At 37.8% G+C, this 17,070-nt stretch overlaps 2 protein-coding genes across 3 annotated transcripts; one reads left to right on the top strand and one right to left on the bottom strand.

Moving 5' to 3' along the window:
• The first annotated feature begins 383 nt into the window (after window positions 1-383).
• On the top strand, window positions 384-16,979 carry LOC135479846 (Golgi apparatus membrane protein TVP23 homolog B-like). Of its 2 annotated transcripts, none has more exons than XM_064759753.1 (7): window positions 384-410; window positions 10,537-10,613; window positions 11,609-11,763; window positions 12,043-12,122; window positions 13,506-13,631; window positions 13,895-14,023; window positions 15,366-16,979. In XM_064759753.1, the coding sequence occupies exons 1-7, from the start codon at window positions 384-386 to the stop codon at window positions 15,408-15,410; spliced, it is 639 nt and encodes a 212-aa protein (XP_064615823.1). In that variant the 3' UTR covers window positions 15,411-16,979. The 2 variants fall into 2 exon arrangements, with proteins under 2 accessions (XP_064615823.1, XP_064615831.1); XM_064759761.1 differs by lacking the exon at window positions 384-410 and adding an exon at window positions 10,418-10,449.
• LOC135461420 (uncharacterized) lies at window positions 5,636-10,228 on the bottom strand. Its single transcript, XM_064738520.1, has 2 exons — window positions 9,751-10,228; window positions 5,636-6,916 (listed from the first exon to the last, which is right to left on the bottom strand). The coding sequence occupies exons 1-2, from the start codon at window positions 10,193-10,195 to the stop codon at window positions 6,657-6,659; spliced, it is 705 nt and encodes a 234-aa protein (XP_064594590.1). The 5' UTR covers window positions 10,196-10,228; the 3' UTR covers window positions 5,636-6,656.
• Window positions 16,980-17,070: the final 91 nt, after the last annotated feature.

Genomic DNA, 17,070 nt, shown 5'->3' with positions numbered 1-17,070 from the left:
TTTGCAGGCTGGGTATCAAGCCACAGATGAAGGTAAAAAACTCTTTTGTACTCTCTGTAATTAGAGAATTTGTCTCAGATGGAAGTGTCTCGTAACAAAAATCATCTACCTTCTATAGAGCACAAGCCTGTATAAATTACAGGCCAAATACAAAGCAAATATTGTGGATGTCCATAGAAGTTGTGGAAATCTTTAACTTTTTCAACTACTAAAGCACCGCTAATGTATGTCTTCAGTTATTATGAAAATGACACTAAAAATGTCTGTTCGTGTCATTAAACATGCAAGCTTCACAAAACTGTGCAAATAAGTTCTCTACACTCCATAGTTTTCTCAGATTGTTTCAAAATATTGATTGCAGAAGTGGTTGAAAAGGTTAAGGAATGAGCCTAGCTGGCATAATGAATAAGGTATGGGTTGTTTACTGTCGTGTTTTTTTTTATAAACATTACCAATTACCATTTGTTAAATTCTTAGGTCACTGAATCAGTGTCTTAACAGTCATCCTAAGTTTCCAGACAAAGGTAGTTTCTTTTTCTTTTTTTTTTTTTCAGAACCAGTATTTTTTTTGATTAAAAACCAAATATAGTGACTATACGGATGTCCTTTGTCTTCAAAGTAACAGCGTTTTGTAGTTATAAAGCATAATATGTTATGAGAATGAGACAGTTGTTACCATTGTGTGAATAAATAAAAATAAAAAAATATACCTTTATTGCTGTAACCAGTCAAAGTTCATGGTAATTTATGGCTTGTGCTTACAGGTCATAATACCTACTACATTTACTGCAAATATTTCTTCTTTCATTCTTGTGTGAGTTGTCATTGTTATATTAACTGTATGATAGATGTTCTTGAAAATCTAATACATACATGTGTGTTAAATGGGTGTTTTGTTTGGTGGTAAAATACATGCAATATTTTATACTAAGTAGTCCCAACTGTCAACAAATATGGCAGAAATGTAGTGTAACTAGCCTGGATTATGCAAAATATTAGAATATCCTTTATTCACATTTGTTAAGCATTTAATCTTAATATTTTAAATCTTGGCCCTTCCACAAAACTAACAAGCTGATTGTGCATGCACATGTAACTATTAATATACCATGACACTGTGTACTAGTATGTCTTTTTAGTTAAAATCAGTCTGAATAAATTAATAAAATACATATCCTCAAATCTATGGTATTGTAGCTGTGCAGAGGAGCATGAAGGATAATAATTTGTAAAGATTGCTTATAAGTAGCCTATATAATTTCTGTCATGACTCCTATCCTCTTATGCATGTATTTAATACTGATTTTTCATGTTAACTATTTTACACTTCGAGTGAACTTTTGGCATTTACTGTGTAAAATTTCAATGCAAACTTCAAGGTATAGTGGATTATTTTATTTTGTGTGATAATTTGGGATGTGTGTAGGAATGTCTACTTTGTAGTTAGAGTATTACCCTGGAAGGATGATCTGTGATAGTGACGCTTATTGAAGAGGTTGATGATTTGTGGTCTCTGAATGAAGCCTAGGGAAATAATGTGTTTTTCATGTGTGAAGTTTGATTCTTTGGAAGGGATATGATACAGAAAAGGATCATATAGAAAGAGTTGTGATTTGTGTGACAAAGCCTGCACATAGTCCATATGTGCAGCCCAAAGTGAGATTTGGTTAAGTGAGAATCTCAGGGAGAGAAATCTTGTTGTTCAGAAAATCTGCAATATTTGATGATGTCAAGGGGGGTGGGGTGGGGGGAGTGTGTGTGTGCTTTACCTGTAATTGGAGAGGATGTGGTTTATGTGCTTTAATGTCACTATGTGAAGAGTAGTGTGATTCAGGTGGAAGGGGGAGAGCAGTTTGATTCAGGTAGGCGAGAGTAGTCCGATTCAGGTGGGATGTGGACAGTAGTCTGATCCATATGGGAAAGGAGAGCGTCTGATTCATGTGGGAGGGGAGAGCAGTCTGATTCATGTAGGAGGGGAGAGCCGTCTGATTCATGTGGGAGGGGAGAGCCGTCTGATTCATTTGGGAGGGGAGAGCAGTCTGATTCAGGTGGAAGGGGAGAGCCGTCTGATTCATTTGGGAGGGGAGAGCAGTCTGATTCATGTGGGAGGGGAGAGCAGTCTGATTCATGTGGGAGGGGAGAGCCGTCTGATTCATTTGGGAGGGGAGAGCAGTCTGATTCAGGTGGAAAGGGGACAGTAATCTGATTCATTTGGGAGGGAAAGCAGGATGATCCATGTGGGTGTGGGAGGGGGACAGTCTGATTCATGTGGGAGGGGAGAGCAGTCTGATTCATGTGGGAGGGGAGAGCAGTCTGATCCATGTGGGAGGGGAGAGCCGTCTGATTCATGTGGGAGGGGAGAGCAGTCTGATTCATGTGGGAGGGGAGAGCAGTCTGATTCAGGTGGAAAGGGGACAGTAATCTGATTCACTTGGGAGGGAAAGCAGGATGATCCATGTGGGTGTGGGAGGGGGACAGTCTGATTCATGTGGGAGGGGAGAGCAGTCTGATCCATGTGGGAGGGGGACAGTGGAAGGGAGAGTAACACGATTCAGGTTGGAGATGGGGAGAGTAGACTGAGTCAGGTGGGAGGGGAGAGCAGTCTGGTTCAGCTTTGGGAGGGAGTAACATAATCCAGGTGGGAGGGGAAAGAGTAGTCTTACTCATGTGAGAAGGGGATCAGCCTTCTGATTCAAGTAAGAGGAGGAGAGTAGTCTGATTCAGGTGGGAGAGGGAGAGTGGTCTGGTCAGGTGGAGGGGAGAGTAACCTGATTTAGATGGGAGGGAAGACACGTCTGATTCAGGTGGGAGAAGGCTGTGATACGCTGAAAAAATCAGATCATGATGTAGCAAAAGTCTCATTGTCTGTGATACCATGGAGAAGAGTGGAAGGAAATTGGCAGTAACATAGGGCAGTTTCAGTCTATTAAGTCTGTACGTCATGTGGGTGTGGGTCGTCCGTGCATCATGTGGATGTGGGTCGTCCGTGCATCATGTGGGTGTGGGTCATCCGTGCATCATGTGGGTGTGGGTTGTCCGTGCATCATGTGGATGTGGGTCGTCCGTGCATCATGTGGATGTGGGTCGTCCGTGCATCATGTAGGTGTGGGTCATCCGTGCATCATGTGGATGTGGGTCGTCCGTGCATCATGTGGGTGTGGGTCGTCCGTGCATCATGTGGATGTGGGTCGTCCGTGCATCATGTGGGTGTGGGTCGTCCGTGCATCATGTGGATGTGGGTCGTCCGTGCATCATGTGGGTGTGGGTCGTCCGTGCATCATGTGGATGTGGGTCGTTCGTGCATCATGTGGGTGTGGGTCGTCCGTGCATCATGTGGATGTGGGTCGTCCGTGCATCATGTGGGTGTGGGTCGTCCTTGCATCATGTGGATGTGGGTCGTCCGTGCATCATGTGGAGGCGGATAAAGTCTGTTCTATATGGAGGTGTTAAATCCCTACTTCATTTGGAGGCGGATAAACTTATACTTAAAGTTTGTTACATTCATGCATCATGTGAAGGGGGATTGTCTGCTTCATGTGGATGTGAGTTAAGTCTCCATATGGAGCACAGGCTTATCCCACCACAAACATTCTTCATGTGAAGGTGGATTAGAGATGTATCTGAGTTAAATCTATGCTACATGTGAAGAAGGGTTAAGGTTCTGGTCAGTGTAGTCGGGTTCTCTTTGCATCACATGGAAATAGGTTAAGTTTGTACTTTATGTGGAGATGGGTTAAGTGCTTTACCTACAAATGGGAGCAGTCTGTGCTTTGTGTGGAGGTGGGCTATGTACACTTAATTGAACTTAAAACCTAAATCCACGCGTCTTTGTGGAGATGGACTTAGTTTGTGCTGTGTGTCAAGATGCTTTGTGTGAAGGTCAACACGGTAAAATATGTCCGTAACAAGGTTTGTAATCTTTGTTATCTCAGCCAATAGACATGAATCTATTTGCCTGTGAAGCAGGTGGTGAAATGAGGAAGATAGAACTGGCTTGTGGGATATGTAGCTGATTTACGTTGGAATATTTTCATAATTTAAAAAAATGGACAGATTATATACGTGCTGTTCAAGTGATTGTATACTTAAAGGACTTTTAAGCGCTGTTCATTGAAATTGCTTGTGTTTATCTTCAAATAATATTTGAACAAAGTGTATTCAAGGTACATGCAATTCGAAGACATTTAGAATGTCAATGTATAACCAGGACCAAGATCTGATTCCGGAGTGGCAATTTGTGTTAGTTACTTAAACTTCAAAGAAACAAGATAGCCTAAGAGTATTTCCTTTTATAATTGGCCTTTAAGGCACAGATCAGTTAGGTTTTGTTGTGGATTATTTAAATATAAGATTAAAGAGATGACAATTACAGAGGTATGTCATGGTGTAATTGGATCAGAATTTGTTCGGGTTTAGTTTCTCAGTTGATGCCAGTGTGTTATATTTCAGACTTTATTTTATTTGGTACACATTCATTTTAAGTTTGCTTTATTGTGTAAAGGAAGTAAATGTAAGGTGAAGAACATAAGCTATTAAAGACAAATGCTATGTTCTGAATCGTTGATTATTGTGAAATAATTGCATTGTATCTCATTTCAGATGTGTATTTATAAACATGAAGAAATATATAAATGAAGTTTGTTTCCAGATTTTAGTCTCACTTGTTAATAGGCCAGGTAATAGAATCCAGATTCTTCTTGGTGTCCTACACAGTCAATGGCACTCATATTTGCAGTCAGTGGCACTCAACAAACATTTTGGTCTTTCACCAATACAACATACAGCTTCTTTTTTTTTCAGTAGTGCTATAAACTGACCTAATTTCACTGGTTTACCCCATACAGTTCAGTTTCCTCCAGCCATTTAACCAACCGCCATCATACATTAAAGTGAACAAGTCATGAGTATAGTGTAAAGAGACTTTACTTGGAAAATGACTTTAGATTTTCCCTCTAAGCCATTAAACCAAATTTTATATATTTTTCCTCTCTTATTCAGTTACTGGTAATGTACTACCAGTGAATACCACCCTTGGTATAATGCAATTTTTTTGCTTTTGTGCAATAATTAATTTTCATAGTGGTTCCAATTTGACCCAAATTATGAAAGTCAAATTAATATTAATTTATTTATTTATTTCATTGTTGTTTTACACCATATATATGAAAACAGTAGGACTTAGCAAAGCTCATGCAAAAGGATATCTAGCTATTCAATCCTTTCTCAGCAAAGCAATTGTCACAAATAGACTGATCATGTGTAACCAATGTGTGGAGCATCAATTTTACCAGACCAAAGATCTTAAAAGAGGAAGTTGTAGCTTCCTCGCTTGGCATTCAGCATTAAGGGGTCAGTGCAACGACCCGTATCACTATAAAAGTATTCAACCTGCAGGTGGTCGTGGGTTTCCCACAGGCTTTACCAGGTTTCCTCCCATAGTACTGGTCACTGTGGTATAAGTGAAATATTCTTCAGTATGGCGTAAAACACCAGTCAAAAAAATAAATAAATCTTCTAAAAATTCATAACCTTTGGTTGAAGATGTGTTTAAACCATAAACATATAGGTGAATAGATTTCCACATGTACATCTATCAGACTATCTATCAGAGTATGCAATAATCTGCGGATGGTTGTGAGTTTCTTTCGGCTCTGACTGGTCTCCTCCCAACATAATGCTGGCTGCCAGTGTATAATTGAAATATTCTTGAGTGCAGCATATAACTCAAATAAAGAAATCAGTATGTGAAGATCAAAAACCAGGTATAATCTCTTTAAAATGTTAATTCACTGCTATAAAACCATGATGAAATGTGAAAAGCAATCTAAATACTGAATAATACACAGAAAAAAATACATTTGAATCGAAAAAATTATTCATGAAGTTACACTGCTATTAAAGCTTTATACATGAAATGCTGGTCTCATCTTCATTCAAAATACTATACACTATACATTGCACGTTGTTTTTTTTGTTTTTTTTTTTAATTGATATATGCGTATATTTGTGGCAAAATTTTTAACAAAAAGTACCAAACCAATGAGAGTTATGGTAACCAATGATCCTCCCAGAACTATAACAAGTTGAGCCTGTTCGCTGTCTGCACATAGGTACATCATTCCACTTCTGAAATGAACAAGCTTTTCCACATTTATAGCATCTTTGTCTATTGGTACCATAATTCCTCAACCTTTTTCATTAAATTTTGGAGAGAAAGCTACATAGGTTAGGTTGTCCAATTTCAGGGCTTCACAAAAAGTATAATTTTATCAGTCTAAACAGACATGCCTTGAGAAAATGCTTCAACACTTGCAAACATGCGAAAAGGGTTGGAGAGCGACAGTAGATCTCCTATTATTTGCTACTGCTACTGAAAACATAACAATAGGCCTGGTATTTAAAAGTCCTTTCACACAAGGGGCCCGATTCAATAAAGCCAAGCTAAAGATAAAAATTTGAAATAGGATTTTTAGAGCTTATTTAGGGTCCAACAATTAAAATTTTGACCATGTCAGCCATAAGCTATAGAAAATAGTCAAATTTTAACTTCAAACATGTCAAAGGCCAAAAATTAAGCATTGTGATGTGAAGGTAGTTCTAATCTTAAATAAAATACATGTAAATGCATTTGCACATCCTTTTTGAATTGCCAGGTGTCAGTGACGATAATTGTGAATGGCACGTAAATGTGGTTGATTGCTGATAAATTTAGGGTCAAAGTCTTCCCAAAGTTTACTGAACTCTTTCTTAAACTCTTCCAGTATCTCTGGATGGTTTACAATCACAAGGTTTTCCTGATTGCCCATGATTGCCTGTCTCGTCCAGTTGAAAGAACCATTGATTAAAAGGCTGTTGTCGATTATTACAAACTTGTGGTGCATAAAATAAGATGAGTTGTCCGTCCTCAGGGCTATACCTACAAAAAAAAACACCAAGATTCACTGTTTGAATACTCCCTTTTATAACTGTACAAAAGAAATAAGTCACACACAATTTGTTTTAATCTTCCAGATATTAAAGTGAAAGACAGTACCTGACTAATGTTTATGTCCACCGAAAGACTACCATTCAAAGTATCTCAAACCGGCACATACATATACATATTTTTTTAGATTTTTCTGACCCAGTAAAAGTTTAATGAAACTTCATCTTGACACAGCTTCAGCACGTCTCTATTATGGAGGGCAAGGTGTGACATCACCTATGCTCTGGCTCTCTGACATCAAAGGTATTCTCTGTATAACTGCCTAAGCAGTAGCCTACGGCAGATAAAAATTTTAAACTTTGGCAATGGAGGCCCAAGTCATAAATAGCTATCTCCAAAATTGGACATACTGGAAGGAAATTCTTCCACTGACTGAACTGTTGATACAGCTGGCCTACTATATTATTGACAAGGAACTCCAGCGACCCTGTTTAAAGCCTGCAGATGCATGGCCAGGGTATTTCTTGTTTAGGTTGCAGCCTCCGGAGGGGTTGTGCTGCTGATTTTGGCCCATATTAAATATGGGTCAAAATTACAATAGGATTGTTGTACAACTAGATTCATGCTTCTGAGCACCACTGGGGCTAATCTAGGCATTCAACTGTTACTGGATTTTGTGCTTCCTAGTTATCGCAGACGTCGCAGATAGCACCTCAGTTTGAAAAAGGCACTCCAGTAATTTTACTGTATTTTATAAAAGAAAGCAGAAAAATAAAACACTCTTTGTATGCAAGAAAGACAAAGGAGTAATATTTAAATTCTTCAATTGTAATAAATTCAGAGAAAAAAAAATATATTATGGGATTTAATTAATTTTAAGCACTGTCCAGTGATATGCCGTGTTCATTCCCATAAACCCTCGTCATCCCTAATGAGCTTTTCACTGACTCTGATATGTAGAAACTGCTTACTGAACAGGGAAATGAACGACAAAACATACATTTGTATAATTTGAGTAATGTGACTAAGTAGGCCTAGGTTCTATTAGGAAGGCGGTACATGCTACTGTCCAACATTATTTGTGATATCGTCATTGAATATTGCATGGCTTGTAAATCGCTTGATTTTCACGTCTGTGGTGATCCTTAAATGATACAGATCTGTCCCACAACGCTGTTTGAAATGGCCGTTCAGTTACATGCAACTAAATCGTTGTAAACGATATCAAAATGATGTGTTATGCAGCCGTTCTGTGTTATCTTATGTCACTTCATGGAGTGAATGGGTAAAGGCTACGTCACAACATTAGCGGCGCAATCTGATAACAATGAGTTTGATTGGATACAATTCTCAAGATGACTGCCTCGACTCATACCAGCCATTTCTGCAGTATTGTCATTTCGTTCTAAATGTATCTGGCAAAATCTCATTAAAATAATAAAGTATGATACTTTATAGAAAGCTTGAGTATTCTGCTGTCGATTGAAATATCTTTAAGCAAGATGCTGTATTGTCCTTTAAAGCAAAGGGCTGTGGGGAACACAAAGATTTTGAGAATTCAAACTAACCTACAAGTAATGTATTTGATTATTTATAATAATTACATCATTTACTGTATGTAACGATAGGTGAGATTGGCCAGTTAATGATTCATGACAATGATTAACAAAGAATAGTGCCAATTAAGAAAGCCTAGCTGGGCATCAATAACACTGCCCATTCAAACAGCAGAACCAATCTAAATGTACATACATATATTAAGCTCATCATTTTAGGCTATATAAAATGAAACTTTATATCATTTATGAGATCCATACGTTTCCTGTCAACAAAACTTTGGGATATGCATATGTTTATAAATATGATTGCAAATAATCAAAGGACATACGAAATGCTTTGGTTTTATTTCTGTATGTGCAGATTATCATGTGGGGATAACACATAACTTTCACTTTGTGGGTCAAAATGGCTTAAAAGTACAGTTTTCTGAAGGCCAGTCTAGAACTTAAGTGGCTTGCAGCTGTGACGTCAATGATGATCTCTGTTTAAAAAGAACTCTGTGAGGGACACACACCAAACTGGTTTGGTCAAATGGGGGTAGGGGTGTGAGGAACAGACCGAATGGGGACAGGTGTAGGGGCACGGAGGGGGCGTTAAGCTGGCCTGAAGAAGCCATGCAGGATCTATGTACATGTCACTTTGCCCACACCGTAGCCAAATGGTTCAATGGGCTTGGGGTACATCTGGGTGTTCACCAAGTTCTGAGCAAGATCAACGATGACTTAATTTCTGAAAAAATCTGACAGTTGACTGAAAATATGCATAGTATAGAGGGGTAATTAACAGGTATGAAAATACCCTCAAAACATTTCGCTCTCCTTACGTAGAGCCCTGGATGGCTGCCTATCTATTGAACAACAAAATTTCACTGACCTTTACAACTTGAATCCTTCCTTATATTTGGTATACACTGATTCCCTGAGTCATCCCAACTGTAGACATGCCAATGTCTGCATCAGTAAATCATCTTTAAACAGTAATCCAACTATATAAACTTGAACTGAGCAATTCAATCCAACAGATTTCGAATGACTTAGGGAATCAGTCTATACCCAATATATGGATGTGTTTCAGTTGTAAAGGTCAGTTAATTTCCCTCGTGGAGTTACGTGGGACTAGCTCCATGTACCTCTACACCTTCACTAACACTACACGGTATGTGGCGCTAACATGGGACAGGGGCTGCTATATGTATCTTGCAGGAAGAGTATCAAAGAACTGAATTAAAATCTCTTAAGCTCCCATGTTCATTTTTTTTTATATACCTTGTGCCCTAAGTTTCCAAATCTGAGATCCGGGAACATCCACCTGTTCATCATCTGCTATCACACGTACAGTCACGCCAGCCTTCGCTTTTGCCACCAGAATATCTGCCAAATCTTCGAACGATATTGTGAACACACACACGTCTAACGAGGACTTGGCACTGTTCAGATACTGGAAAAGCTCGCTCAGGGAAGATTTCTCGTGTGAAAATCTGCAGTTCTCATTTCCACAACCATTTTCCGTTAGAAAATGTTTCTTGCAGGCCACAGATTTATCAGGAAAGATTAGCACTTTGTTGATGAAGACTCTTTTGTCATTAGGGAAAGTTTTATCTTTTCGCTTATGTGTGAAATACAAGTAAAGCTGATAACCTATTTCAGTGGCAACCCCAGCAATTAAAATTGCGCCAACTGTCTTCAGTATGCCTGAACTACACCGAGGCATTTTCGTGACCTTATGACAATAATTGTTTCATCCACATCGTGAACAACTGGATTGATCAACCACTGTCAACACAAATTTTAAAATCCACGTGCGGAGACGGAAATAGAAACAAGTTGAGCTCTCCGCGCACCGACGGTTTTCTCCCTTGGGTGATGACGAGGCCTTTTACGAGGTTAGGTACAATATTATTCCATGAATGGAGAGTATAGACCCACACATTCACTTCCGGTTATGTGATGGCAGAACAAGATTCCGTAAGCAAGTTTACAAGATAATTTCTTTACCATTTCAATCCATACATGTGATTTACTTCAACATACATGTGAAAATTTCAACTGCAGGTAATTATGGATGGGACAGAAGATGTTGTTTTGAATTTTGGCGAGGAAGAGGAGCAGGACAAGCGAAGAAAATTGAAGTGAGAATCAAACTGTCACTAATATAGTAATAATGTACACGTTTTGATTGTGGCACAACATCGTACTTGACTATCATAAGATAAATCTAACTTCTCAGCAGTTGCCAAATTTATCATGATATTTGGATAATTTGATTTTTTAAATCATCTGTTGGTGTCTAATTAGGCCTTTGTAAAAAAGTTCGAGAGTTGTGAAGCGACTGCAACCCAGTATCTCAACACATACAATATGTTACATGCTGACATATAGTGTGATGTGTGGTGGGAAATTTAGTCAGGGCTGAATGTTGTTCTGTTGAGAGGCAGCACATTTTTTAATCCTGTGAGGTGGTGCTAGCCTGAAGGAGGACCTTGAGCTATTGCTACGTCAAAAGTGGATTGTACCGCAACCTTGTACTGTAGTTTATGTGACATCATGATGAGCTGGGAAGAAGGAACATTTGACATCAACAAAATGACGTCAAGGTCCTGCTGCCAGGTGTTTCACAGGTCCTCATTAATTGGAACGTTGATAGCAGAAATTGTTGAAAATAATTGGAGCGCTCCATCAAACTTTAACTCAGAATGTTTCTACACGTATTCTTAGTAATATTGTTCTGTCATTAGCCCCCCTTGTTAGAAAGAGATCTGCATATAAACATCAAAACTCCAGCTCGACGTTTTCCTCCACCGTGATGTTTGGCTTGTCTTTGACGTCGGTAGTCTACATCTGTTCTAGGAAAACATCGAACTAGACACTGTTGTGAGTTAACTGAAATAATGTTGAAAGTAATGTTACATCCCAAAGCCTAACAACAAAATTTGATGGTTAGGTGTGGAAAAAAAAATTAAAACATTCTTCTAATTAAATGATGGAAAGTTTTCATGATTGTACTGCAGTTTGATACATTATATTTCTCATATATCAAGCTTGTTATGGTATCCTTTTTCTTTTTTTTTTTTTCACGCTTTTATTGAAGTGTTTTTAACTGTTGCTTGGTTTGATTTAATTTCAGACACCCGGTGGCTGTGTTTTTCCACCTGTGCTTCAGAGTGCTGGCGGTTGTTGCTTACTTACTTTGTGGCTGGTTCAGTGACAGTTTTATCACAAATTTTGTTATCATTGTTTTACTACTTTCACTGGACTTTTGGACAGTGAAAAACATCACAGGTAAGTGTAAAGTACATAACAAAATTCACCTGATAAGACATCGTGATGTGTCAACTTTCATGTCTCATTTTGTAATATTCTTTGGGGTGTTATGTACGGCCATTGACCAAAGTATCTCACAGAGCACATGGTATTGAAATGTTTACTGACACACCATGTTGAACAGCTCCATCTGATGAGTTTGTATGAAGTAATTAGGAATGTATTAACAGAACTGCTACATAATTTAAATAATTCGCCAAAAAGTTTCAACAAATGATTTACTGTTTGTTTTTCCAGGACGATTAATGGTTGGTTTAAGATGGTGGAATCATGTTGATGAAGATGGAAAGAGTCAGTGGGTATATGAATCAAGAAAGGTAATAAATTGATGGATTAGATGTCTAGGTATCATATAAGTGAATCTCTTGTTGGGCTCTTCTCAGTTTTCGAAAAACTGATAGCAAATTTGCACTATATTTATGTGTCACTTGTATTTTAAAGTAGCTCAAGATGGTACTAAAAAGAGTGAGTGAGTGAGAGCAAGGGGTTTAATGTCATACTTAACAATTTTTCAGTTATATGACAACGAGTTTATGTAATGTGCATCCTTGTTGCAGGACGAATTTCCACCGCTCTTTTATCTAGTGCTGCTTCACTAAAACGACTTACTGAAGACATGTAAGCTGCCCCACTCAAGCCATTATACTGATACGGGTCAACCAGACATAGCACTATTCCTTTCATGCTGAATGCCAAGCGAGGAAGTTACAACTTCCTCTTTTCAGGTCTTGCATGTACATGTAGGTGTGACCTGACCCAGGGTTGACCCTGGATCTGCCTCCCCCAAAGTGGACACTATACCAACTGAAGGGTGTTTTTGGAGGGGCTGGTCCCCACCAAAAACAAGAAGTTACCTTATTCAATGAAGCAGTGAGCTAAGTGAAGGCCAGGTAGGGACTACCCCAGCTTTGAGATGGGTGAGCCATGTTCCCAGCTTAGCTTCCACGTTAACCGCTCTGAACAGTTACATTCACTGATCAGGAACTCTGTCCTGTCATCTGCGCTGACTCCCAGGTAAAAAAAGGAGGTGTCTTGTGATTTTAAAGTAATTCTGAATTCATACCACCTCATTATGTGGGAATAATAATGCCATAACACGGCAAATAACACAAATTAAAACCATCTTTTCACAATATAATTGATATATACATCATTTCTGTTCATTACTAACACACAAATTAAAGTTAGGACTCTCAAACAATTTGTCAATCACCCTTTAGGTGGTGTTGATCTCATTGGTTTCAGTCAGATCATTCCACAAGTTTATCTTTTTCCGGACGATGCCGTGTGCGGCCGACTTAAGTTAAAAATGGTGGTTAGCTAAATTTGGTTAAGAATTACAGGAAACATGTTTTAATAGCATACAGCTTTGACATGTTGAGGACAGCACACATGGAATGACAGAGTTCCAGGTTAGTAAATGGAAAGAGTACTGATGTGTATTTGTGAAAGCTAAGCTGGGAAGAATGAAACAGATCTGAGATCTAGGAGTACCCTTACGTCCGAGTAATCTCAACATAAGACAGATCTCTATGTGAATAAGGACAATGAATAAATGGCATAGTTTACACAAAGGGGGATAATCATAATCATGGTAATTGCTAAGTTATGTCCCCTTGTTTATATCCGCAAACAGCCACCTGCATTGTTTACACCCAGATTCTTTCTCAAAATGCATATTTTATTTTGCTTTCTTGCAGGGATCAGCTAGAAACAAAGTCACAATGGTAGAATCACAGATTTTTTGGGTATCACTGGTTGGATCAGAAATCTTATGGGTTGTCTTTTTCTTTGCTACGATGTTCACTTTCAAGTTTAAGTGGTTTGTAAGTTCATCCTCAGTGATTAGCACATTTTTACAACACACACGTTGATGTTATACTTTAGCAGCTTTAGAAAAGATATTTATTTTTAAATATATACTCTAGAAAAATGATAAAACATTATTTTTCAAAACATAATTACACTTGGTTCAGAAACAAAATTAATAGAAATACTGGTCAAGTATACAATGTGTTACAATAAAGTCTGCTTTCAACAAAGATATGACCTGATTTACATTCGTATAATTCTTTTATTGCTCTTTCAGATGGTTGTCCTAGTCGGCCTACTTATGAACGGAGCTAATTTGTACGGCTATGTGAAGTGTAAGCTGGGTGCCAACAAGAAGCTTTCCTCAGTGGCTTCCAATTTTCTTGGCCAACAGGTGCTCAGAGGGGTAAGGTAATCAGACAGGTTCAGGCAAAGCCAACTTATAATGTACCCACATTTTGTCATTCTATATCAAAGGCTAACCTTGTTAGATTTCTCAGCATTATCGGAATGCAGATTTAATGGTCTGATATCTCAGATGCATAAAGGAGAAGAAAACCTAAACATGATGTCAAAATCACATGAAAGAGCAGGAAAAATTATATGTAAATATAGTTTTTAAAATTTTTTTTCAATTTTTTTCTTTTCAGAGAAAAGTGTGTTTGAAAACATTTTTGTATGGTGGGTACATTTGAGACCACCTCCTGGTATATATCGTCTTTGCATAATAATACTCTTAAGGATGTGATGCATGCCTAATAAATTTGAGTGTAAATTTGTTTGGTTATATCCAAACGTGCATTTTATGTGAATAAATTATGATAATATTTATGAATATATTAAAAATATAAATATGATCAAAATACAGGTTAAGCACATTTGTTAGCTGAAAAGACCAAATTCCTGTGGAAATATATTTATCAAACTTGTGTTCATGTTGATTTATAATATTATTACGCAAAGACAGTATACACCAAGAGGTGGTCCCAAATACCCACCGAAAAGAAAGTGTCTTTTTCCCTTTTAAGGAAAAAAAAAAAACACATTTACAAATAACTTTTCACACTCTTTCATCTAAACATTTTATGTCAACTCTGAAAACTGCACAACTGTATCAAACAAACATTTATGAGAAAACCTTTACCATGGGATTATAAATTTCAAAGAATTTTTCCTGTTCGAGCTGTGGTCTTTGGTAATTGCCAAAAAACTTTCCAGAAATTGGTTGATTTTTCTCCAAAATTGAATATGTGAGCATTATTCAAGACTACATGAAACTTGTCACTGTACTTTTCTGTGGGAAGGGGTATCAACTTTGCAACAATGTATTGTTTCTGTCTTTTGTTTGGCTATCAGCAGAAGATCAAAGCCGCCTAATGTCTATACTAGTCTTCAGTACTAGGAAATTGTAATTGATGCTTGGCAGTTTAGGGTTCAAATCCAGTACATTCCTTTACATTTGTTGGGCAGTTATGCTTCTTTTTTGCGTCATTATTTCTACTATTCAGCATACAATTTATGCAGAGCGTACAGAGCTGATGCCTGGAATTGCTGTCCTTGACAGCAAGCCCCAGTGGACATTGTATCTAGCTAACTGTGGTTCAAATCCAGTTAATTCTTGCAGACCTTTTCCCCATTATCTTGAACTTTGTAGACATCAAGCAGTCAGACATGGCAACAGAGTAGTATTGTGGATCCTGGCAACTCTGTTGGATAACAGCTTTAATTTATATTTGCTTTGTTTCCAGATGATGTCTGCTGCCAGTTCAACAGCCGCTAATGAAAGCAAGTAACTTAAACCCTAGAGGATAAAGGTCGGCAGAGCTGAGAGCAGCCAACCCAGTTAACTTTGCTCAAAACCAAAATGATGTGTAAAGGAAGACAACTCACGGATAGGGTACCCGTATTACACACCTCTAAGATCTGATTATATTATGGAGTGTCAACAAAAGAACTCATTGGCTGTCAAGGGTTCCAATGCTTTTTACAATGCATGGTGTTTTTAATTTAAGTTCATGGTCAATACACTCAGCTTAACAACAGACAGTGAAATCAGATTTATTGTTACAAGGATGTATCATTGAAAAATCACCTTAAAGAAAAAATGTTGGAAGTGAAAATCCCAAATGCCCAAAATATGCGTGTCCATCGCCAACTTTAAAGTGGAATTTGTGAATCTGAATTTGAAGAGTTGGGATAGCCTACTGAAAGGCTTTGAGAAAAAAAGCGGTTAACAAAAATAAAAGATAAAAACGGGTCAATAGGTGAAGAAGTACTGTATGCCCTCTGGTTTTTCGCCAGAAATATGTAGTTATAAGAACTGGTAGCAATAGTGTCTGTACTATGGGCATTATTTGCATTATTTCAATTGGAATATGAACTGTAACCTGCTAGAATGTCATGGATAAATGGAGGAAAAAGATTAATTGCCTTTCCATAATGAAATCGAATGTCTTTAGTCTCCTGATCTGAGACCTGCTTGTACATCTAAGTATGTGGTATTAGTAAGCTTAATGTTCCCTTGTGAGGTGGTATACCAGTTTGTGACTCTTTCGTGAGTTATCTCAATAAGACTTGTAGTATTGTATTGCAAACTGTAACGCAGTAATTTAACTTTTTTTGCAAACTTAAAATGTGTTATTTCAGTGATCAACATCTTATCAGCTGAAAAGTCCACGTCCAAGAAAGAAACTAAATCTTGTAATTATGTGTTATGTATATGTTGAAGCTCGCACTCCAACATAAAATGAATATTTCAGTGGGCACTTTATGAAGGAGGACTGAGCCTCATTTGGCGGATTTGACATAGACTCTCACATATCTCTAAATTAAAAGTTTAACCACTTTCAACTAATTTATGATGTAAATTCTGACTGAAAAAAATGGCCCTTTGGAATTGCCCCTAATTACTGTATAACCATGAAAAACAAATATTGTAAGAATACAGATGGAAATTATATGAAGCATTGCGACATACTTTGCCTTAATAGTACAAGACTTTGCCACGTACCTGACAAACCTCTGAACATAAAACCTGCAGCTAAAACAGTGAGAGCTGAATTACAACAACATATGACCTGATTGGTTCAGGACTTGTCAGTTGCAGCAGGCCAGCACCTCATTAATCATCTGAGCCAGTGAGTGTCCTCTTTTATTCAGAAAACGAAAACGTTATTTATTTGCATTGATGTGCAGGAGTTACCTGTTCAGGCAAAATTTGAATACAGTAAATGTATACGTTTTCTTTGTGCTAACATTAAAATACGATTAAGTTGACTAATGTAAATTTTGGGCACACACTAGTCAATTTCTCTGCATGCTCTAGAGTCAGCCACTGATACTCTTTGACTTTAAATTATGCACAATGTTATAAAGTCCATGTGTGATCACAAGACACCAGTGTCGTAACTGGTGGGATATGGTGTACATTTTCTTTTGTTATGAGTGCTGCTA

This window comes from Liolophura sinensis, chromosome 1 (genome assembly GCF_032854445.1).
Source record: "Liolophura sinensis isolate JHLJ2023 chromosome 1, CUHK_Ljap_v2, whole genome shotgun sequence".
Lineage (NCBI taxonomy): Eukaryota > Metazoa > Mollusca > Polyplacophora > Chitonida > Chitonidae > Liolophura > Liolophura sinensis.
The sequence above is the reverse complement of the archived record's forward strand: the minus strand, read 5'-3'. Positions and strand labels throughout refer to the sequence as shown.